Genomic DNA, 26013 nt, shown 5'->3' with positions numbered 1-26013 from the left:
GTTCCCCCCAGCTCTTCTGGATGTAGTCTGTCTTTGTTTATAACAAACCTTAGACACTCATCAGATTCTTGAAGAATTCTCCTTTTAGCTGTGCTTCAGCTTGACTGTAAAATATTTCATGTTCCCCATATGTTGTTATATATTTTCATATTTTTACCTCTAACAATGGTGTTAGCCTGATAGCTGCAACATGATGCAATTCTGTTGATTAATCATTCTAGAAATTCTTGAGAATTTGACAGAGCAGTATCTATATTGAATGGTAACCATAGATATTTGTAAAGATCAAATGGACATTAATCGCTACAAACTTTTGAGACTCTTCATCTAACAGTAAATAGCAATTCTATAGTTCTATCCTTGAGAAATATCAGTAAGGATAGATTGCTGCTCACCGTAAGTATGACAAGTTGAGCTGCAGACAGGCACAGTTAAAAGATTGTTACACAGCAAGCTTTTGGCCAAAGACTTCTTCAGGAAAAAAACAAAAAACACACACACACACAAACATGGTCTCTGGACACTCTGATCAGAATGCAACTTAAATGTGTTGAACAGGAGCAACAGTGCAGAGTGGGTCTTCTACAGGGATATGGTCTCTGTGGCAAGGGGTTGGAATTGGGAGTGACATAGGCATGAACTAGGATGTGCAGGTTGGGTGGGGTAACAGAATGGCACTATAGGAAGGGTGGGAAGGATTTTGGGTAAGATGTCCTTCATTTCAGGGCATAACTATGGATAATGAAAGCCCTGTCAAAAGATGGGGCTCAGCTATTCCAGTCTGGGATGGTGTTGGATGACAAAGGGGATACTCCTTTGCAGCTGATTCTTTGGGATGGTGGGAGGCTTGTGGTTGTGTGGGGATATGGCACAGGAAATCTGTTTGTGAAGGCACCGTCCCCCAAACCCAGCCTGCAAACTGATTTACTGTGCCATATCCCTCCCTCCCCCAAATACTCCTACCATCCACCCACCCCTCCTCAAGAACCAACTACAAAGGGGCACCCATGCCATATATGAGCTCTGCTGCAATCATTGCTCAACTTTTTATATTGAAATGATTACCAACCGATTGTTCACCAGGAGCAATGGCCACCACCAAACTGTGGCACATCACGCAGATGAATCTAACATGTTTGGTTTCAATGGCTGCTTCACACCCTGAGCCATCTGATCCTACTCTCCAGCACCAGATTTCCTGAACTGCACAACATGCAGCTGAACATGACATGCTTGGTTTCAATGGCTGTTTCACACCCTGTGCCATCTGGATCCTCCCCTCCACCACCAGCTTTACTGAACTGCTTTGATGGCCATTATCCTTACGACACTTTCTCTGCTCCCAAAATCGTCCTGGCCTCAACGGACTATAACCTACTGTTCCCATACCCTCCAACCAACTGTTTTCACCCCCTCTGTCCTATCACTTGGGAGGACCCCAAGTCATATTCTCTCACCCTCATTGTGCATTGCTTGCTGCCAATGCACTCATTGGTCTCTTCTTCTCCCATGCTTCTCTCCTTATCACTCCCCTTTTCCACTTCACCCCCCTCTCCCTCTCCCACAGTCTCCCGACACTGTCACTGGCAGCCTTGTCCTGCCACCTCTGGTCCCTGCAGGCTTTGCCAAGCAGCACTGTTTCCTCCTCCCCCACATGTATCCCGCTATCTGTTCCCACTCTGGATTGTCACTCCCATTCAATACATTTCAGTTGCATTTTGGTCAGAGCAGCCAAAGACTGTGCTCATGTATGTGTGAGGTGTGCTTGCTTGTGTGAATGTGTGTATGTTTCCTCCTTTTCTGAGGAAGACTGGTTAACAGCTTACAGTGCAACAGTCTTTTCATTGCACCTGTCTTCATCTCAGCAAGTCATCTTTATGGTGAATCACAATCTGTCCTTACAGTAATTGTTGATATTCCAACTTGGTCTTTCCAATGTTTTATCTTTTACAAATGTTTAGCATGTTAAGAAAAGGGAACAGATCTTCTGGTTGTGGTATTGGGAAAGAGTCTATAACAATATGAGAGTTCAATGCCTTAATGCCGCATCTTTTAATATGCACAGTTGTGTATGTTGCAAAATTTAGCTCAGGGGAGAATAGCTCAGCAAATGAGTTTTTGACATATTGATAGCTCTCTTAAACAGGTTTGTGGAAAGCTTGTAACTCAGTTGCATTGACTTCTGGTCTTATGTACACGCTGACTCTTCGGTATCTTTTCCAGTTTTGCTCAGAAAACACTTTTTATGTGACCCTGTACTGCCTAAAGAAAAAAGAAAGAAAAATGCATCTCTAAAACAGCACAGTGAGTTGTAAACATTTGACGTATCACTGAGGAACATGATTTTGTTCTTATGGATGCTGCTGAGATGTAAACACTGTTTTTGCTTATCGCTCATGCCATAAATCCCATAGTTGGAGAAGCCCTATGAGGAAACTTACTTGATTTAACTGAATTCACTGACAATACCTGTTTATTTGCCCAGGCTGAGGCCAACGACAACATGAACACTTTCATTCATCTGTGAGCTGTACTGCTCTGGACCGTGTGAATTAAACACTAAGATCCATGCTTAAAGTGTCTCCTAATGAATAAATCTGATGCCTTAGTGCTTGCAGTCAGTGGTTAATCTAATCTCACTGCCTTGAATTCACTACTTTGCATACAATTTTTTGTACTGGGGATTTTACACTTAAATTTGCCACGACGGTTGGGCATTTGTGAATCTGCAATCTGCTTGTGATGTGATTGGTCAGGTGCATTCTGACACTGGTTGAATTATAACCTAGCTGTTTAAGTACATTTTCTTATTTCAGTGTTCATGCAATACTTTGGAAATACATAAAAATGACAACTTATTAGGTTCCTCTTGGGGATACAACTTTCTTAGCAATTGTACCACTTTCTTGGATGACTGTTCCACGTATAACACATGCTTATAGAAGGATCTGTTGTATTCAATTGATATCTTTGAAGTCTTGCGTCAGTCTCTGAAGATACAACTCCATACAACTCCCACTTATCAAAATCATTGTTGAACGAAGGGAATGCTAAAGTAACCAGTACAGAGTTTTCCTGTGTGTTCAGTGCAGCTTGGAGTACACTGTTTCGCAATTGTAATGCTTTCATTTGCCCTTGATAGTGTACTTCCATTGTTTCTATTTGGTATTGATGGTGTATTTCCACTGCTTCCATTTGCTGTTGTTGGTATATGTCAGTGGTTTCAAAATCTCTGTCACTGCAAAACCCAGTTTTGCTGATTGCTGTTTCACACATTACAGTGGAAGTATCCCACTGCCAATTGTTATGTACTGCTTCCGAGTAAAGTTTTGCAGTCATTGTAGTACACTTGATAGCAACACCAAACCAAATTCAAGTCTGTAGCCAACACCGTAATGAAGGAATGGCCAGGTAGAACTCACACATAGCACATTCAGGTACACATGGTTCTCTGCCTGAGTTTGTAGGGGTCGGCTGATTTATCCTTAGTGGTTGCATGTTGATAAGTCCCCGAGATCCCCTTCTAGGATCACAAAGTCTGTAGTGAGTGCTATCAGTGATAGGAAGGGCCATGGATCCTAGTGCTGGCTATCTGAGTCAATATCTGAGGCAACCACAAGGAAATTCTCCTTTGTCACATTTTTATCTGTAGTATCGGACCCTATTATTATGAAGTAACTTCTTTTTATGAATGTATAAACAAAGCCAAGGATCATTCCCTAGGATTGCAAGGTCTGCAGCAAGTGCCCCATGAGGTATGCTGGCTATCCAACTTCCTATCTGAGGCATCAAAGAATGTCCAGTTTGGTAATAAAGAGAAGTATTGGAGGTACAAACTGTAGAGAGAAACTAAGGCTTGACAACAGTAAGCTGGCTCAAGTAGATTTTGTTTTTAGTAGTTATACAGAACTGAAGAGGCTTGTACAGGATAGACTAGCATGGAGAGCTGTCTCAAATGAATCTCTGGAAGGGTGAAGGCTGTAAACCCCATCCAGCCATATTGATTCAGATTTTCTGCAGTTTTACTAAATTACTTCAGAAAAATGCTGGGCTGGTTCCTACTGTAAGTCCATAATGTAAGTACCCAGACTATAACGCTCTGATGATTGTTGTGGCGTGTTTTCTTTCAGATGTTTCACACTATACATGCCAATAGCCATCTCTCTGATGGAACATTAAACATGATTCATCTGAAAATGCCACCTGTTGCCACTCGGTGGACATCCAGTTTTGGAAATGGTGTGCAAATTTCAGATTTTGTCATCAATGAACCTATGCGTATGGATCGATACTCACATGGTACTAGTTGTCATCCACTATATCAGCGCATGGGAGTCTTACATACACTGGTCAAGAGGACTTATCCTGTTTCAGATTCTGATAATTTGATGCAGGAACTGGATTATCTTAAGGTTGCTTTCAGGCGAAATGGATATACTGATTATAAGATTGTCCGTGGTTTTCCATTTGAACCCCATGTGAACCAACAATGGACACTTATCAATCAGTTGCTTTTTTACTCTTTGCAGTGAGTGTTTCTTTGAGAATTTTAGGAGTTCTCAGAAAATACAATATTGAAAGTGTCTTTTTGTCTTTGCCAAAAACTAGAGCCCTTCTTGGATGTGTTAAAAATTATTTCGAATTGAGGAAGCCTGGAGTATTTAAAATTCCGTATTATTGTGGAAAGGCATATATTGAGCAGACTGTTTATATGGTTCATGTCCAATGTGGGGAACATCAGTGTCACATACGTTTGTTCCAGCCTGAAAAGTCTGCCGTCGCTGACAGTGTCTCAAAGAAGGGCATAATATGCCATTTAAAGAGACGAAAATTATTGCTTCAGCTTCTTGTTTCTGTGATTGTGTGCTTAAAGAATCCATCGCAATACGATTATCCAATGGCATCATTAACAGAGACAGAGGATTTCCTTTAAGCAACATGTGGAATCCTATTTTATCATATATAAAACAACAGTGGTGTGGTTTTCAATCAGCTGCATCTTAATTTGCCATTCATAGCTTTTTTCAGTTTGTACTGTTTGTACTGTTGGTGCTGCTGCAGTTCTTTGCTTCACAAAGGACAGCCCTTTCACTTCTCGCACACATGCAGCGCCCTGTTCCCAGAGTGAAAGCGAGCCACTGTAGCCACTGTATCTGCTGTTACCCCAATTGTGGTGTGATTGTGCACCTGCAATCTCACCTGAAGATGGTGGCCAGTTGGACCATTGAAGTATTGTGTCACCAGGACAATGAAATACGGCCACATATACGTAAAGGGCATCAACATTTATTATGCTGGAAAAATCTGTGTAATTACTGTGGGTATAGTATAACCCTACCACCCCTGGGGGTGGATGTAGGGGTGAGCAGCTGTGATATGTAAAATGACTGATATTAATACTGAATCCACAGTTTTCAGGGGTTGCTAAGGTTGTTGATGATGGTGCCAACAAATTTGCATCCCTAGAAGTAAGGGGAGTGTAGGGTGGGGGAGGAATCCAAAGACAGTGATTTATCATCATACTTCCATAACAACTAAAGCAGTTTTTACAAACTAGGTACACATATCATTTGGGGAAAAAAAAGGTGACAGTAAGACAGCCATAGCATCCGTATGGCTGACTGTGAAGATGAATGGGTGACATATAAGCATAACTCATAAACACCTGAAGCAATTTCAACAAAATATGGCACACTGGACTCTCATTCGGGAGGATGACGGTTGAATCCCACGCCCGGCCATCCTGATTTAGGTTTTCCGTGATTTCCCTAAATTGTTCCAGGCAAATACTGGGACGGTTCCTCTGAAAGGGCACGGCCAACTTCCTTCCCTGTCCTTCCCTAATTCAATGAGACCGATGACCGCGCTGTCTGGTCTCCCTCAAAACAACCCAACCCCACCCAACCCAACAAAATATGGTATATACATGACTCATTGTTTGTATATAAATACTGTGGGGATAAGATAGGATAGAGATGAGAAATGACCTATTAGTATTTTTCTCCTGTATTTAGTTGATTTGGAATAATTTAAAAGTATGAAACACAATCTGTCTCTTACTTGTGTTGTTTAGTTTTTCATGAGAATGATCACTGCAGTTAGCCAGGCAGAAAGCTAGTATGAAATATGGTCTTCGTTCTCATTGTGTAATACCATGACACATTCATATAATGTAAAAGTGATCCACAAATGAATAAAACCACTACTGCAGAAAAGTAGCATTGTGTTGCCAGGAAATTTAGAGGATGGTAGCTGTCACGAGCGTCATCTGCATGGATGAAAGTGATGCCTTTTAGGTGATTACAGTACCATAACAGTTATTGCATAGTTCACAGAGCTGGTGCCAGAAATGTTAGTGGGCATGGATAAGATATTCCATTTTATGGACTATTAGCCATGCTATTGAACAGAACTATAATAAATAGATGTTTTTATCCATTAGAGCCCACCTCACCATTCTAAAAATGTCCTGCACAAAGAGACACCCTCTTCAAGTTACCTGTTGTGGCCGTTCACCAGACACATCTGGTTGTTATTTTTTGTCCATCCTATGACAGTATATACGATTTGGTCCACATTGAGATTTGAATTGGATTGTGTTACTAATTGGTTCAAATTGTTGTATTTGGGTGGGGGGGAGGTACCTGTTCTCATAATTGGGAATTTTTTCCTTTAGCGGCATTTGATCACTAATTATATTTCTAATTTCTTCTGTGCTTGTTACTAGTTCAGAATTTCCGTTACTTTTCTCTGCTTACACACACATACAGTAAACAGTAGCTTTTTTCTTTATTTGTACATTGGAAGTAATATTGTCAGGCTGACTCTTGGGCTACTAACCCATTACTCCACTGCATTCTTTTCACTAAAGCTACATATTTGCCCATTATTGCAGTTGGTGACTCATGGCACAGTGTAATTACATTTAAGAGCAACTGAAATATCCTCTAACAAGACTGCACACTAATGTTGAGACAAACAAACAGTCGAAAATTCTTGAAAAATATATGTAATTTTTGTGCAATCTCGCTAAATGTTGAATACAGCAAGCTGATAAAATCCTGGAATTGCATATTACAATCTACTTATATGTCTTGATATATACCGCATTGAGCTCAGATTGTCTTTTTGCATGAACTTATGGGACAATACTTGGTGCAGGTACTACCAAGGTTGAAGAAACAAGCTGGTGGACCAAAAGGAGCTACAGTTTTAGGTGTTCATGTAGAAGGACCCTTCATAAATCCTCTCAAGAAGGGTGCCCATCCAGAACAATTTATTAAGACATTCGAGAAGGTATGTTATTCAAATCATGCAGAAAAAAATCATTTTTATATTCAGATGATGTATCATAGAATAAAGGGAAGTAAAGAAATGTTTGTCTTTTCTGTCCATAATTACCATTAAATTGTTAAACATAACACGAATCCTGGTTATTATTTAAAAGACATTTAGAGAGCTAAAGGCCATATCACATCAGATTAAATTGCTGTCTTATACTTTAAAACATGCTTTCTTTTGAAATTTAAAGCTGCATGAAAGGAACGAAAATGAAGGAGGTGCAAGAAATATGCAAATCTGTGTAATTAATGTGGTAAGAAATGAAAAGAAAACATGACTTGCAAATAAGCAAAATTTCATATGAATTACTTACAGTAGCTGTTTTTATTTGTGAAATGCAAGTAGCTGAAAACCTGGAATACTGTGAATATGGAAACCACGTACATCTGTATCTAACTTGTCAAGAAATGTTGGGGAGGGGTAAAACAAGCTTGCAAGTATGCTTTTGAATTTCTATTGAAATATAAAGTGAGAGAAGCAAATAACATTTATATGGAGCTATGAAGACCAAATTTTTCAGTGTTGCAAGAGTGCAGCATACTATTTACATGCAGAACAGAATCATTCACAAATAAGAACATAAAAATATTTGAAGACTGTCAAAGCGCAAATGATTGTTTTGGATTTGGAGATGATCAGTTCCACAGTGGTGGCTGAGATGATGTAGAGTAGATCAACGTGCCTATTGTTGGTCACAGTTCTTGAGAAGACTAATCTGAATCTCATAGCCAAGTCAGTATAGACAAGCAGTATCACTATCCAAAGCAGAGTTTGAGTACAGAGAGCATACAAGTTTGGAAATGATATTGATTTGAAGAAGTTTCTTGTTTACAAATGAGAGACTGGGCCTGGGATTCCAGTGGTGGCATTTAACTGAGCCTGTCACATAGGGCAGTCATATATTCCTTTATGTAGTTGACCTCAGGCATGATATGTGCCTCTGTGGAAAGTGTATCTCCAACCTAGTAGTTGACTTGTGGCGTACATCAATGAGGAGTTCTACAGACCTAACCACGCCCGGGTTCCCGGGTTCGATTCCCGGCGGGGTCAGGGATTTTCTCTGCCTCGTGATGGCTGGGTGTTGTGTGCTGTCCTTAGGTTAGTTAGGTTTAAGTAGTTCTACGTTCTAGGGGACTTATGACCACAGCAGTTGAGTCCCATAGTGCTCAGAGCCATTTGAACCATTCTACAGACCTAAAACCTCGAATTTGTTACAAAGGAACAGAAACACCCTATTTTGTGCCAGCTATTATGGGGACAAAGAGGGTGTAGTGAAAAATCCAGCAAAGGATCTGTTCCAGTATCCACAGGGGTTATGTCTCTCTTGATAAGCAGCGGCACAGGATGCATTTGATGGGTGTATCATATCATCTTCCCTCAACCTCTAAGGGGATTGGTGTAAGAAAACTGCTGTACAGTTTGAATGGAAGGCTGGAGTAGAAACTTCCAGATGTGATGGGAATTTCTAGAATAGCTCTGACAGTGGCTCAATAGGCAGCAACTGGTGGTTGTGTGGGCAAATTAGATTTTTGTGGTAGTCAGTGCACCTGCTCTCAGTGGCCACTGAGTAAAGCACAACCACAGCTTGAGTCTATCTGGACAGGCAACACTAAGTGCAGGTTGAAAATAAGAACACACAGTAAAAATATGGAAGTGTGTCACCCTGGGCAGACTCCCAAGACATTGACACCAGAAGATGTCCAATTCTGTCGTCAGTGCACAAGTTCTAACAAGCAGGTTTCACCCTTTGGCACTGAGTTGTATTTGTACTCTTGTGACAGAGTGAATGCTAATCTCATCAGTGCCCATTTTACTGCCCTAGAACCTGCCGATCAAGAGTGCTGTGTCAACATTTGATTAATAGTTGAAAAGAAGCAGTACCAGTTGCTGTACACAGTTTTGTTTGCAAAAAGTTTGAAAAAATGGACTCTAAATTGCAAGCCATTAACAGCAAGAAGCAAGGGAGGTCAATCTGTACCAGGTTTAGAAAACCACAGAAGCTGGAGATTGAAGAAGCCTGATTCAGCCTTTGCAGAACATTGCCTGAACAATAGCCACAAATACACAATAGATGTACAAGTCTTACAGACAGAGGAAAAGAGGGCCAAACTCAACCAATTAGAAATTTTAGAAATTGAAAGACAGATGTGTATATCCTCACCCCTATTATTAAACGAGCAAACCAAATTCAGTTATTCACCCCTTTTAGATGAGATCACAAACCCCCCTGCCAATGAACCATGGACCTTGCCGTTGGTGGAGAGGCTTGTGTGCCTCAGCGATACAGATAGCCGTACCGTAGGAGCAACCATAACGGAGGGGTATCTGTTGAGAGGCCAGACAAATGTGTGGTTCCTGAAGAGGGGCAGCAGCCTTTTCAGTAGTTGCAAGGGCAACAGTCTGGATGATTGACTGATCTGGCCTTGTAACACTAACCAAAACGGCCTTGCTGTGCTGGTACTGCGAACGGCTGAAAGCAATGGGAAACTACAGCCGTAATTTTTCCCGAGGGCATGCAGCTTTACTGTATGGTTAAATGATGATGGCGTCCTCTTGGGTAAAATATTCCGGAGGTAACATAGTCCCCCATTCGGATCTCCGGGCGGGGACTACTCAACAGGATGTCGTTATCAGGAGAAAGAAAACTGGCATTCTACGGATCGGAGCGGGGAATGTTAGATCCCTTAATCGGGCAGGCAGGTTAGAAAATTCAAAAAGGGGAATAGATAGGTTAAAGTTAGATATAGTGGGAATTAGTGAAGTTCGGTGGCAGGAGGAACAAGACTTCTGGTCAGGTGACTACAGGGTTATAAACACAAAATCAAATAGGGGTAATGCAGGAGTAGGTTTAATAATGAATAGGAAAATAGGAATGCGGGTAAGCTACTACAAACAGCATAGTGAACGCATTATTGTGGCAAAGATAGATACAAAGCCCACGCCTACTACAGTAGTACAAGTTTATATGCCAACTAGCTCTGCAGATGACGAAGAAATTGAAGAAATGTATGATGAAATAAAAGAAATTATTCAGACGAGGGCTAGTAGAAATCCTTGGGTAACAGAAGAAATATTGAATTTAATTGATGAAAGGAGAAAATATAAAAATGCAGTAAATGAAGTAGGCAAAAAGGAATACAAACCTCTCAAAAATGAGATCGACAGGAAGTGCAAAATTGCTAAGCAGGGATGGCTAGAGGACAACTGTAAGGATGTAGAAGCGAGTATCACTAGGGGTAAGATAGATACTGCCTACAGGTGACGAAAATTTAATAGTCATGGGTGACTGGAATTCGGTAGTAGGAAAAGGGAGAGAAGGAAATATAGTAGGTGAATATGGATTGGGGCTAAGAAATGAAAGAGGAAGCCGCCTGGTAGAATTTTGCACAGAGTGTAAGTTAATCATAGCTAACACTTGGTTCAAGAATCATAAAAGAAGGTTGTATACACGGAAGAATCCTGGAGATACTAAAAGGTATCAGATAGATTATATAATGGTAAGACAGAGATTTAGTAACCAGGTTTTTAATTGTAAGACATTTCCAGGTGCAGATGTGGACTCTGACCACAATCTATTGGTTATGAACTGTAGATTAAAACTGAAGAAACCGCAAAAACGTGGGAATTTGAGGAGATGGGACCTGGATAAACTGACTAAACCAGAGGTTGTACAGCATTTCAGTGAGAGCATAAGGGAACAATTGACAGGAATGGGGGAAAGAAATACAGTAGAAGAAGAATGGGTAGTGTTAAGGGATGAAGTAGTGAAGGCAGCAGAGGATCAAGTAGGTAAAAAGACGAGGGCTAGTAGAAATCCTTGGGTAACAGAAGAAATATTGAATTTAATTGATGAAAGGAGAAAATATAAAAATGCATTAAATGAAGCAGGCAAAAAGGAATGCAAACCTCTCAAAAATGAGATTGTCAGGAAGTGCAAAATTGCTAAGAAGGGATGGCTAGAGGACAAATGTAAGGATGTAGAAGCGAGTATCACTAGGGGTAAAATAGATACTGCCTACAGGAAAATTAGAGAGACCTTTGGAGACAACAGAACCACTTGCATGAACATCAAGAGCTCAGATGGAAACCCAGTTCTAAGCAAAGAAGGGAAAGCAGAAAGGTGGAAGGAGTATATAGAGGGTCTATACAAGGGCGATGTACTTGAAGACAATATTATGGAAATGGAAGAGGATGTAGATGAAGATGAAATGGGAGATACAATACTGCGTGAAGAGTTTGACAGAGCACTGAAAGACCTGAGTCGAAACAAGGCCTCCGGAGTAGACAGCCTTGGGAGAGCCAGTCCTGACGAAACTCTACCATCTAGTGAGCAAGATGTATGAGACAGGCGAAATACCCTCAGACTTCAAGAAGAATATAATAATTCCAATCCCAAAGAAAGCAGGTGTTGACAGATGTGAAAATTACCGAACTATCAGTTTAATAAGTCACAGCTGCAAAATACTAACCCAAATTCTTTACAGACGAATGGAAAAACTAGTAGAAACCGACCTCGGGAAAGATCAGTTTGGATTCCGTAGAAATGTTGGAACACGTGAGGCAATACTGACCCTACGACTTATCTTAGATGCTAGATTAAGGAAGGGCAAACCTATGTTTCTAGCATTTGTAGACTTAGAGAAAGCTTTTGACAATGTTGACTGGAGTACTCTCTTTCAAATTCTGAAGGTGGCAGGGGTAAAATACCGAGAGCGAAAGGCTATTTACAATTTGTACAGACCAGATGGCAGTTATAAGAGTCGAGGGACATGAAAGGAAGCAGTGGTTGGGAAGGGAGTGAGACAGGGTTGTAGTCTCTCCCCGATGTTATTCAATCTGTATATTGAGCAAGCAGTGAAGGAAACAAAAGAAAAATTCGGAGTAGGTATTAAAACCCATGGAGAAGAAATAAAAACTTTGAGGTTCACTGATGACATTGCAATTCTGTCAGAGACAGCAAAGGACTTGGAAGAGCAGTTGAACGGAATGGATAGTGTCTTGAAAGGAGGGTATAAGATGAACATCCACAAAAGCAAAACGAGGATAATGGAATGTAGTCGAATTAAGTCGGGTGATGTTGAGGGTGTTAGATTAGGAAATGAGACACTTAAAGTAGTATAGGAGTTTTGCTATTTGGGGAGCAAAATAACTGATGATGGTCGAAGTAGAGAGGATATGAAATGTAGACTGGCAATGGCAAGGAAAGCGTTTCTGAAGAAGAGAAATTTGTTAACATCGAGTATAGATTTAAGTGTCAGGAAGTCATTTTTGAAAGTATTTGTATGGCGTGTAGCCATGTATGGAAGTGAAACATGGACGATAAATAGTTTGGACAAGAAGAGAATAGAAGCTTTTGAAATGTGGTGCTACAGAAGAATGCTGAAGATTAGATGGGTGGATCTCATAACTAATGAGGAAGTATTGAATAGGATTGGGGAGAAGAGGAGTTTGTGGCACAACTTGACTAGAAGAAGGGATCGGTTGGTAGGACCTGTTCTGAGGCATCAAGGGATCACCAATTTGGTATTGGAGGGCAGCGTGTAGGGTAAAAATCGTAGAGGGAGACCAAGAGATGAATACACTAAGCAGATTCAGAAGGATGTAGGTTGCAGTAGGTACTGGGAGATGAAGAAGCTTGCACAGGATAGAGTAGCATGGAGAGCTGCATCAAACCAGTCTCAGGACTGAAGACCACAACAACAACAACAACAACACAACCCCAGGATAGAAGCAAAACTTTGGGCCCCAGTCCATCGTAGTTAAAAGTTCTTGGCTGATGCATAACTTTAGTTGAGTCAGTATTGTGTAATTGCTGGCTGTGTAATAATGTTTGTAATTTGTTAAAAAAATGGTCATTGGCATAATTGTACATTAAGCTATGGTTCGATACCTTAAAAAGTTGAGATGATTATCTTTGCCTTGTCATCATGTTTATCTGTGCATTATCATCTTGGGAATCAGTAATGTACCTGAAAATGGGCTTATAACATGAAACCTAGGTTGGATGTAATATTAATTATAAAATTGTGAAACAAGGCCACAAACAGTGTTTGTTTAGTTAATTTACAATGTTTCACCAAGAACCCACAGTTGATTCAATTAAAATGAACAAGAATAAAGTAGTTTAAGTGATTATTGGAAAGCTCTTTGTTTAATTTGTTATTATGTCTGTCTTCATGGTGGCAATTTGTCACATCAGGGTGTAGTCCCTGAAGTAACCGTGCTTCCTGGCTAATGGCCCCCTTGCATTAGCCGTGGCAGTGTTAATACTTATTCAGTAGTGTCTAAAAGTAGTGGTGGCACTACAGTCACTATTGTTTGACAATATGCATGGAGATGAGTGAAGGATTGATTGATGATGTATTTTCAGTATCAAGGTCCGACAGAGCTACTAAATCTGCACCCCCTTGAATTAGCCCAAATGGCCAAAAGCATTCTGGTCAGCAGAGTGCAGGTTGTTTTTAGTGTGTGATATCACAGTGCAGGTGCTGCTGCTGGCATAGGTAGGTGCTGTTAATGGCTGGTTTACTGTCTTCTGCTTCGGTCAGCCCTTGTGGGGGGGATGGCATTGGAGATGCCAACTTCCATTGATGAGATTATTAGTCTCAGGGTGGAACAGCAAAAGAGCCACTCAAAACTTGTCAAAATGCCTTTGCCTAGTGATAGTGGCCATCTTAGTCTTCAGGATGCGCTGGTGGGAGCTGGTAGGCACCTGTCCTGGGTAGCACAAGCATGACTGATTCATATGTCATAACTTACGTCACAACTTGAGATGGCACAACTGTAAGCAAGTGGTGGCTGTGATGAGCCAGAATGGATCCGTGAATTGATCATGAAGTGGTCCCAAACATGTATGTTCACAATGCAGTCCTGTATTAGAACACTGTGGTATTATCTTCCTTTTTGCTCTGTCAGTGGGAATGGAAGATTGAGGAGTGTCCATTGAAGACAGATGTGAAACAGCTTGACCAAAGTGTTGCCATAAATGGGCATTGCTCTGTATGTTGCTAAGAAACTGCTTAAAGATATTTCAGAAGTGGCCACGAAGTTCTTCAACCATCTGAATTTTAAGAAGCACACAAATCCCTCTGCAGTGCCTTTGGATGTGGAGTGAAATTGTAGCATGGTTAGATGTCTGATACCATTGTGGATGCAGAAGCACTTTATAGCAGCTTCCACAAATTGTGGTCCATAATTAGTCACTAGGGTACAGGGGTACATCAATCGAGAAATTATTCAATAGAAACCTAGTAGTGAATTCCATGATGATATGCTGTAGCTTGACCACATATAGGAAATAGGACTATGAATCTATTACAATGAGCCACTCTGGCTCCAAAAAATAGGTCCAGCAAGATCAGTGTGGAGACATTCCCATGGTTGTGTGAGCTCTGGCCATGGGGAAGAAGTTTGGGGAGGCAATGCTTGATGCATTTTGCATTTCTGACAATTCTGCTCAAGGCGTTTAATGTCTCCATACATTTTTGGACAGTAAGCATACTTTCTTTCTAGATTATTCATCCCTATTACCCAGTGTGATCAGTGAAGAAATTTAAAATATGGTGTTGTAAGTAGGGTAATATTACAACACTGTGTACATAATTTTCAGTTGTTAAGAGAAGCAAGCCCCTGAAAGCTTCCAATTGATATTGTGCAAATCATTGCCAAAGATAGGGATGTTCTGCTACTGATAATATGTCTCGCCATTCATTTTGCATATAATGCAGCACTTTATTGAGAATACAATCTTGATTTAAAGCTGTTGCTATATTGTGCAACATGACGGGGATCTCTTCTGAGGTTTGGAAGATGTTGCTGAAAGACATTGCATGTACTGTATATATACAGACTTATTCTGTATTTGGTATAAGCTTTCTTGTAATTTCTAATAATTGGCACCTCTGGAAGTGCTTTGATGGTTAAAAAAAATCCAAGATACACCGTGGTTCAGATTCCACATTAACTGTTGGTTTTTGCACAACAGACTGGCTGAATCAGTTGCGCATAGTAAAATACTATTGTATTCAAATAATGTGTTATATTTTTAAAGACATGCCAGTACACAAGTTGTCCCACAAAGGGGTTTACTCTGTTTTAACTGTAATAACTCTAGCAAAAATAATAAAAACTATGAGTTTTTAACCCATATAGCTGTCAAGACATTACTGATGATGTGTTGAAGATGTTCAAAATGTCCTCCATTGACAGCAATACAATGTCTGCAAAGCTGTGGAACATTTCAACACGTACATTATGGATGCCATTGGAATGGATACACAGGTAGTCGCAATTGTCTCTCCCATGTCATCCAGCATACAGGGTTTTCTGGTATGGATGGTGTCCTTCAGGGTTCCCCAGAGAAAGAAGACTAATGGGGTTTGATCGGAAGATCTGGTTGTAAACTCAACATTTCCTCATTGACCTGTCAATCCCTCAACAAATGTTTCATCCAAAAAGTGCTGTACATTGCAATGGTAATGTGATGGTGCATTGTACTGTTGGGGTGGGGGGGGGGGGGGGAGGGGGAATCTTCATCTCAGTACGTTTGATGTACAGCTGGTATAGTTTCATTCCTGCAACATGGTAAGATTCTTTAACCTGTCACTGTTCCTTCAAAAACGAATGGCCATACAAGTCCTCTGACAGACATACCACACCACACTGATAACACAGGAAGATTAACAGTTCGTTCTTCCATAATGTGGGGATTGTATCTTGCTCGGAACACACAGTTATAGTAATAGATGGTTCCATTCAGTTTAAATGTCATCTCATCAGACCAAACAATGACATCAGTTTTGTTCATTATTGCAAATCCATTCACAAAATTTGAGGCACCTATCCAGATCGTCCTCACTGATCATGTGAAGCACCTTGAGAATGTAGAGTTACCACTTTGCTTGCTTTCAAATGAGGTAAACACTTTTTTCGCTTACATCTGATTCACTTGTAGCTGGTCATGTGGACTTCTTTGGGGATTCTGTGAAAGATTGTACTGCTAGGCCTATCCCTCTTTTGTCTGCTACTGATTTCTTCCTGCCATACTGTCACTTCTTCAACTCGTGCACACTTCCTTCCCTCTCAAATCTGTCACATAGTTTCATTATATTTCATCTGACAGTGGTGTAAATCAAACCCTGCCCACCATTGCGTCTGAACTTCTTTCATGTGTTCATATTTTCAATAATACTTTAAAATACACTTTCTTTGCTCTAAGGGCAACTTTCTAGCCATACTGTTATTTAAATGTAGTTACTGGCAACTGAAAAAAAAACAAAAGAAAAACAAATGAATGCTACACTCGCTAGTCATGAGAGCACTACAGAATCACAGTTGGATTAGGTTATCATCAATACCTCCTCAGTTAAAGTTCAATCAGTGTAATTCCCCTTTGTGGGAGACACTGTATAGGTTGTTGTGGTACTTATGGAAGTGCCCATGGATACCTTTTCCAGGTGCAGCTTCTTGAGTGTGACATATGTAATAATGAAGGAATTTCGAGGTTAGACAACTATGTGAAATATTTTTAGTATATTGAGTAGCTGATTCGCAGATTATGTGGATAATATTCAGTGTTATGAAATGCATTCTAAATGGCTATTATTATACACTACTTTTTACATTTTAGGGATTTGATTCAGTTCTGGAAACTTATGGATCTTTGGACAATGTGAGAATTGTTACTGTAGCTCCAGAGCTAGAAAAAGCTCCTGAAGTTATCGAGAAATTTGTGGAAAGAGGGATTACGGTTTCTTTAGGTATGTATACTGCACATTTGTCTTTGTCATTCATTTCAGTTGCCAACTTAGATATTACCTTACAGTTTTTTTTTCCCTGCAGGACATTCTATGGCAAGTCTTGGTGAAGGAGAAGCTGCTGTGAAACATGGGGCTTCATTTATCACTCACTTATTCAATGCTATGCTGCCAGTAAGTTACAGTTCTGCACAAGATGAATTATGTCTGAATGCAACTGTGTTCTATGCCTTTTTTTTGCGTAAGGTGTAGGTAACATGAAAACTTATGTACACAGAAAGCAAAGAATGTACAAAGTAAGACAGAAGGGACACAACAGTGAGCAATGAAGTTAGAATTTTTAAAATCAGTGCTTCATTTAATCAAAACTGCTTCATTTCACACAGTTTGAATTTTATTGTTTAACTCTACTGTAGTTTGTTTAGTTTGAGCTTTGAATCCATATCTAGTTTCAGCACGTAATTTCTTTAATCCTCCACGAGTTTCCTAACAGGAATTAAAAACAGCTCCCACCCTCTTTTCACAACATTGTACAATTTTCTCTCTTTTAGCTTTACATACTTTGCTGACAGTTTTTATTTGTGCATCCACTTCTTCAGTTACTTTATGTAACTTATTTTCAAAACTGGTTTTCACTGAGTCTCTTTCTGTGTAAATTTGTAATGTAACATTAATTACACAAACTCTAGTTTTAAACACAGACTATGAATATCATTTTTAAATTTCTTTTGATGTCACTACCATTCTTATTCATTTCTACCACAAAACTACTGATGGCTCTTTTACTACACATGTTTTTCCTCATTTCAGTGAACATTTCTGTGAATCTTTGACACATTCACCCTGATTAACACTTGAATGTTTAGAAATGATGCCCTAGATCTTTCATCACTCACCTCACTGTCAGCCCATTCACTACAGAAGATATTTCTTGTAATTTCACCCACTATCATCATAAAGTTCACTTTTAATTACTACTTTTGTTCCCTTCCAAAATGTAGTTCTTGATGTCTGTTCTCAAACATACTGTTTTCAAAAGGTTCACTTTTAATGTTTAACACATTAACACTGTGTTTTCTTTCATTGTCATTCATATAGGCAAACAGTTGATCATACTTAGTAAACAATAACACTTTACCTTAAACTGTTGCCGCACTGGTTGCTGCTGCCATTTGTTACTGCTGTCTGCATACTGCTCCTCCACATAATTGTTGTGTCAGCTCACCATGTTGTTTACTGCTGGGCTCTGCTGATTGGCTGTTTTATCATTGAAGGAGGCATTGGTACCCTCAGCTTCTCATTGATTGGCAAATGTGAATTCATTATGGCAGCATCCATTTACTATTTGTTGCTGTGACATCGCAATTAATCTAATATCATTAATGTTTTGTGCACTGTTGTATTCTCTACCTCGACACAGTTTTGTGTAATTTGTCTCATACAAGATGTTTGCTGCTATTGTGACCTTCAGGTCACACATTCGAATGTAACTTTTGATATTAACTTCACTGTCCACAAGTTTATAAATTTTACCATGTATCACTGCCCTTACACGTGAGAAGTAGTTGCAGGTAGATGTCCTCACATGGCAGCACCATTTGAGAAAGTGCCTGATGCTTTGTTCAATTATGCCCTCGGAGTCTCAGTGATCAAAGTCTTGTAGAATAGCTATAAATTGATTTCTAAAAATGGTGCCAGTGAGATGCACTACCCAGATTTCCAAGTAACATGGCTTTTTTAACTTTTATTACAATCATCAAATGTTTCTTTGCAATAAGACACCCGCACTTTCCTACGACTCAGTATCACAGTGACAAATACAATCGCTGTCTGAACACAATATTTGCAGAACACAGTGGTTGTAAATCATTTAAACCGTGCATACATTCAAGTTTTGATTCAGTCCCCAAGTTGACTGAACATCATGTACAAATCACATTAGCAGTCTGAAGTAAAACACATTCATCTGTTCAAAAGGCTTCATGAAAGTACATCCATTATTCCAAACACATTTGCTGCTCATATATACACAATTCTATGTTTTTCATAGAAATGATAACATTTAACTTCGTGAATACTGAATAGTTGTATGAGTGTCAACATGATAAATCATCCACATTGTAGAGATAGAACATAAATGTGGTTTCTTGGGGTCTCGCATAGCTTTTGGGTGAGTACTAGCAGGTATCCAGATCCTTTCAAAATAGGTTTTGCTCATTGACTCACTCGGCTGGGACTCACTCAGTATATTTTTGCACAGATGTTACATTTTTACTTCCTGACTGTGGACTTTTTTGCACGCAGGTGTTACCATTGCTATATCTGAGCTCAGACTGAAAATTTTCAGTTGTGTTCGACATATTAAAGACTTGTGTATAAAAATTTGCAATTGTGGATACTACATACTCATTTGAAAAATGACTAGTTAGATTTTTACCACTCAGAATGGACTGTTGAGTATTATCAGTAATTTTGTTTATGAAATGTATGGTGAGTAGGAAATTAGAAAATTTACAAAATCATTTTATGCATCTGTGTTAGGAATACTCTATTTATGAGTACAAGTGCCATATTGAAAATTACAGAAAATCGTGCAAAAATCTTAATTTATGACATAATCAATTAGTGAAGTATGTCATCTTGTGCATAAAAATTAGGTCAACAAAAGTATAGTGGTAAAGGTCAGAATCTGACAAGCACAGAAGCAAAATCGACAGTACATAACATAGCTATCCTGGAAATATAATGTTAATTATATCATAAGTTAATTAGTTTCACAGAAATTGAAATAAGTCACTGAAAAGTTAAATTGAAATAAGTTTCTGAAAAGTTGTAATGCATTTTTCTAATTAGCTGTATTACTGTCCATAAATATGTACCGTCTCACATGGAAATTGCCAAGTCGAACTGTGGTAAAAGGTTTAATTCGTCATATCTTTTGATTAATAGATTTTCCAGCAAATTAGATTTATCATTGGAATCAGTATGTTAAAAATAATGCTTTGAGTAATGAATTTAAGTGGGAAGAAGTTTGGTTAAGATTTTGAAATATTTGAGTGCCTTACACAAGTATACTACTTAGAAAGTGTATGGAAACTGAAAAACAAATCAAATAAAAAAAATTAATTATTAGTTGATTTGCAATAAGAACAGATGGAAGATTCCATCTTGCTCTCTTTCAGCTGCAATCGGTGTTGATGAACGTCAAGGAGTTGCATCATGCCACTTCCCATCCGAACATTTCGCTCGCCTGCTGCAGCTTGTACCAAACATTTCTTCTTCTGCTACTCCAAACTGAATGTCCACTCTTTTCATGGGCCACCTGCCATATCACTGGTTTCCTTTCTTTTCACGAATGTCCACCATATTTAGCAATTTTTAACAATACTGCTTCTGAATGGCTGAAAGTTTCTTTCCATTTCATTTGTGGCTTTTCATAGTGACAACTTCCATACAAGTTTAGCCAAAATCACTAAGTTTGTCAGTCCTGGTCTCGTTACTGCTGTTTCCTCATTCACATAATGTTCGGGGGCCAGATTTCCGGGAACTTCAGATGTACATGGGGCATTTGTTCTTGAATATGTTGCCCTGACTATAGCAAACTGAGTGACGCAGTCAGCAGTTCCTTGTATGGCTTAAGCAGCCCTGTGCATTGTGGCTGTGTGGCTATGTATGCCGTCCACCAACAGCAATCTTAACAGAGCAAAGACAAAGCAGAAATGGCAATGTCTCTTTGACTCAAGCTACCAAACGCATTTAATATCATTACAATATCTGTTATAACAGTACTATTTGTGATAACAATGCTGAAGCAAACTTGCAATGTTGATAGATGATGGGAAACTATTCCAAGGAGAAAGATTTGCACCTAGAAGCTAAAGCTAAAAGACAATGGTAACACTAAATTGAAAAATGTTGAATCAATAGTGTTAATTGATATTGGAAAAGTCTTCTTAACAGATAAAATGCAAAAAATTCAGTGAGGGAGGGGGAGGGGGAGGATGAAGGGGCAGGGGGAGGGGGGGGGGGAGGAAGAAAGAAAGGAATCCTATTTCAAAGTCTGTACTAAAAGATAAGTTATGCTCCCAAACAGGTATGGTTGTGATCTTGCAAGTGTATTACATCCAGTGTTGTACGACTTAACAAAGTTGGAAGTAGATGAATTTATGGATCCTGGAATGTGTGTGTGTGTGTGTGTGTGTGTGTGTGTGTGTGTGTGTGTGTGTGTGTCACTGAAGATTTTGTTGTAATAATTGTGGGATCAAATGATGTGAGCAAAATTTAAGTATCTGGTGCATCTACTGGCCTCAGGAGAAATGAGCAAGCCTTACACATTCAAATACCATTATAGTGAGTACACCAAATCAATGTGGTTTGATGTTATTTAAAACTGATATTAAATGGAAAGAGCTCTGTGCCCATTCCAGTATTGTGTTGCTCGTAATTGCAAGTATTTCTAAAGGGACCATCACACTAGACATTGTCACCATTTAATTACTTTAGGAAAGTAATCTTACTTAATTCAATTGCAAAAGTGAGATGTCATAAGTCAAAGTCCTAGAAAACTATCTATAGTCTTAAATTTATGCTTCTCTTTTAGGCAAAATTGTAAAGATGTTGGCTAAGCAGTCTACTTTCATTGGAAATCTAGCCAATGAGTTAGTTACTGATTCTTATCTTCCCTGTGCGAAATAAACTTCTGGGACTTGAACTACTTTTATAGGTGCTACAGTGTGATACACCTAATGAGGTCTGATTTAAGAAACATGAACACACTTCAGTTGGCTTTAAACTTTTAATGGGTTATTCAGATCAAACACACACAATTGTAGTGTGTCCATACTATTTAAGTGATATTAACCGTAAGTTTAATGCCATAGGCATTATTGTCAATGTACTGTGCCCCTAAACTGTTGTAACAGTTTATGTGAAACATATGCTTAATCTGTAAATTATATTTACTTAGATATAAGAGACATAAAATTTTAATTTTTGACAGTATCAATACTGATGTGATGGTAAAAAGTTTCAAAAACTAGTCATCTGTTGGATCCTCTAAATTCAAACCTTTCTTTTGCCTTAACAATAAACTTACCAGGCAGATTGCGTGTCTGGATAATGTTACCTCAAGTATTTACAAAGAAATTGTGAGTTTTAAATGTTGTTTAATCTTTGTGCTCTGACTATGATGGCATGTTCCTAAAATTGATTAGGTTTAAGGTAGGTCATCAACAACCAACAGAACCTGCGAACAACCAATAGAACCTGAGAAATGAGGCAGTTAAAACATTCCATTGCAACACATTTCACATAAAGATCAGTGAGCGGGGTCCCACGGTCAGGTAGAATGGGCCACAGGGGCGATTCTAGAAGTTGGTCAAGGGGGTGTCTAATGATGGTGGGGTTGGGGGAATGGAATGTCGCTTAACAAAAGGAAAGTTGCGGTCCTCCACCGACAAACTGGTAAAATTTGGTGTTGCTTTAAGTAGTTTTTGGTAACTGTTCTGGAGTTCAAGGTAAAAACATGTCTACAGAATGTGTGCACCCAGGAAAATAATACAATTTGACCCAGATGTCCAGCGATTTCAAAGTTTTTGTCTGGAGTCAGCAATTTAAGTGTTGGTAGGCATACCTGGCAGATTAAGCTTTCTTGATTATTGTAAGTGGTACTCGTATGTTAATATACATCCACTGTATATTAATAAATAATAAGATGCCCATTTTAAGTTTAATGTTATTTATTGGTTTAAATAGTAAGATATTTGCTGCTCTTATTCTTTTGTTAAAATATGTTTGAAATATATTGCAACCTATATTGCTACATAATTATAAAAAAAAGGATTGAATCTGTTGAAGCCATTTTATCTAGTGTAATATGATACTCCATTGGGGTGGGGGCTGTGGCCCCCCTGCTACTGCCCCTGATGGGCCACTAAACAAAGTTTTTGATATTTGTTTCTTACTCTTACAACTGCCTTTACTGAATTTATTTATTTATTATTCAGCTAATTCAATCTATACAAGATGTAGCCTCTTTAAGTTATTAAATACATTTTTAAGAGATGTTTCCATGCATCTCTGTCCTCTGCTGTCTTCTGCCAGTTGAAGCCCACAACCTTCCTGAGTTCCTTATCCCAGCGAACAGGTAGTCTCGCTGCTGGTCTTCGTTTTCCTCTGGGATTCCACTCTAAAACTGATTTGGTTCATCTTTCATTTGTGCAATATGTCCTGCCCACTGCCATTTTAGAGTCTTAACCCATTCTATAATATCTTTTACTCCTGTTATTGCTCGAATGTCTTCACTTTTCTGTCGATCTTTCTTAGTGAGACCTAACATTGACCTTTCCATAGCTCTCTGAGCAGTTCTAAGTTTCCTTTTGAAAAACGGATACCGTCTGCTAATGTAAATCCTTGTTCTAGTGTAACTTATATATAACCTAATCATGATGAACACTTCTGTTAGTAGTGACACATAAGCACAATGTTGAAATATGCACTTTCGTTGTTTTAAGGCCACTCACCTTTGTTCCAACAACCCGCTTCCCCTGTCCTTTACACACACACACACACACACACACACACACACACACACACACACAGAGACAAACCTATTTCAGCCCGATGTTTTATACTCCTTGACCAATACAGTTTTAGTTTTATTGAAATCTCCATTAAGTTGGATCATCATAAGTTCTTCAGTTGTTTTCTTTAGCATTTTGATGAATATGTTCTGTACATTCTGCTTGCCAGCCTAATTTTATATGAAAGTTCTTCATTTTTAATCTCATATTATGCACTAAAGGCTGACCATATGTTAATTAACCATAAATTACTAAACACCATAAAATTTACAATTGCAGTAGGGTATAAAACAGGATATTTTGTACATGATTTGGTATGTAACATACCATTGGAGATCTAATAAGTGCTATTAACTAATGCATAAAGCACAAACTGTAAAATATAACTTTCTTTGAATAAATTTGTAGTAGTAGTAGTAGTAGAATTTACAATGGTTTAGTAGCAGTCCCTCTTTAGTTTTAAACTATGTAAATTTACCCATGTATTTTTTATATTGATAAACTAATGTTAGTTTCATGTGTATACACTCCCCTCCTGCCCCCCCCCCCCCCTCCCCCTTTGTTAGTGATAACTATTGACTCTATTTTAAGTATTCTCACTGCAATGGCACTCTGTGCTCATATGCTGTTTATATCTGTGGCACAATATCTGACATATTGTTCCTATAACTTATTCACCCACTGTCAAGGAGGGACACCTCTACAGTAGCATTCTTACTTTTAATCCCTTTTTTGTTTCCTATAACATCGCATCAAATTTTGTAAGCATGTGATTTTAGTGAACTGCAAATTTTCTTGTACATACTGTTGTTCTCCTATTCCTTTCTCATGGTTCTTTGTATTACATGTTTATAATTGCTTGGTAATTTTACATAGGCCAAAGCTGCAATAGCACAATAAAAAAATTATAGCCAAAACAGAAAATGGCATTTTTTAAAGAATTTATACACTATGGATAGGGATTACAAGAAGTTATCATTTAAACATGCTGTGACAAAACAGAAGTGTATCTGACTTGTACACACCTTACTTGAATCGTGTAATCTTTCTACTCCAAATATGTTATCACATATCCTGCACTAACAGTCACCAGAGACATGGAAACATAGATGTAAAAAAGGTCTGTAGAGAACAGATCATTTCTGTAATGAAGTAAGTCAGCTACCATATTTCTCAGTCCAGTAAGACAAAACTACACACCGGAGGAGTGCCTGAATCCACAACTTTGCCTTTCGCCGCTGGTTATGCCCTTACTGATTGAGATATCCAAGCATGGCTCAGGACTTGTCCTCACAGCTTCACTTCCTCTAGTAACTCTGTCCTGCCTTATAATTTCACAGTTCTCCTGCATACCGTATTTACTCGAATCTAAGCCGCACTTTTTTTCCGGTTTTTGTAATCCAAAAAACCGCCTGCGGCTTAGAATCGAGTGCAAAGTAAGCGGAAGTTCTGAAAAATGTTGGTAGGTGTCCCCACAACTAACTTCTGCCGTCAAATGTATGTCGCGCTACACAGGTATGCTTTGCAGGCACAAAGATAAATACTGGTGCCAAAACCTCTGCGTCGGTAAATAAATTAAAAGGTAGAAGAATGTAAACATTATGCCATGTATTCTTTCGTGTTTGCTGCTATTTCATTTAAATCCTGTCTGCCTAATAAACTACGAAACTAGAACAGCGAACGCGGAAGAATATACATATCGTGTCATGTTTATATTCGTATTATTCTTATGCTGAATAGTGATACAGTCAGAAACTAAGCACGGCAACTGACTAGATTTTTAAATCTAAGATCACCCTAATTTCTGTGCAGAATGTAATGTACTAAAGAGTCATCAGCAAAGATTTTCAAACGGAGAAAAATTTTCACTAATCTCTCGTTCAGAACATCATTTACCATACGCAGTCTATTATTTGGTTCTTGTTGATCATTATCAAAGAAAGCAGCAGTTTAAGTAACAACAAATAGCAGACTCGCGCCATTGTTTCGCTTATTAGACAATTCCTCTCTTTTTTCTTTTTTTTTTAAATTGTAAGCCGCGGTAGTGCGCACAAAAGCAAGCCATGCCGCGAGCGGCGACAGGTCGTAAACACGCATTATCAGAATGTAACAAACAATGCATGATACAGTACAATAATGCATTTTCAGCTTAGAGTGACATAATACCTATAACAAAGAGAACGGCACTTACCAGATCAAAGCAAAATAAGCAATCAATTCAAACCAGACGAAGCACGCGAAAAAGGAAGGGTACCCGTATAAATACGGACGGAGCGCCTGACACATAGCAATGGCTACCTGGTAAAGCTTAACTGTTAAGCTTATGACTCGAACCA

At 38.9% G+C, this 26013-nt stretch overlaps 1 protein-coding gene across 2 annotated transcripts in view; it reads left to right on the top strand.

Moving 5' to 3' along the window:
- The window catches only part of LOC126198621 (N-acetylglucosamine-6-phosphate deacetylase), a 121656-nt gene that overhangs the window by 57926 nt on the left and 37717 nt on the right, over positions 1-26013 (top strand). Inside the window, exons 3-5 of one of the 2 annotated variants that reach the window (XM_049935075.1) lie at positions 7162-7296; positions 16970-17099; positions 17182-17270. In XM_049935075.1, coding sequence (XP_049791032.1) covers positions 7162-7296; positions 16970-17099; positions 17182-17270 — 354 coding nt within the window. The remainder of the gene's footprint in view (positions 1-7161; positions 7297-16969; positions 17100-17181; positions 17271-26013) is intronic. The other variant, XM_049935076.1, reaches the window with a different exon arrangement.

This window comes from Schistocerca nitens, chromosome 8 (assembly GCF_023898315.1).
Source record: "Schistocerca nitens isolate TAMUIC-IGC-003100 chromosome 8, iqSchNite1.1, whole genome shotgun sequence".
In the NCBI taxonomy this organism is placed as follows: Eukaryota; Metazoa; Arthropoda; class Insecta; order Orthoptera; family Acrididae; genus Schistocerca; species Schistocerca nitens.
This window is presented reverse-complemented; position numbering and strand designations above follow the sequence as displayed.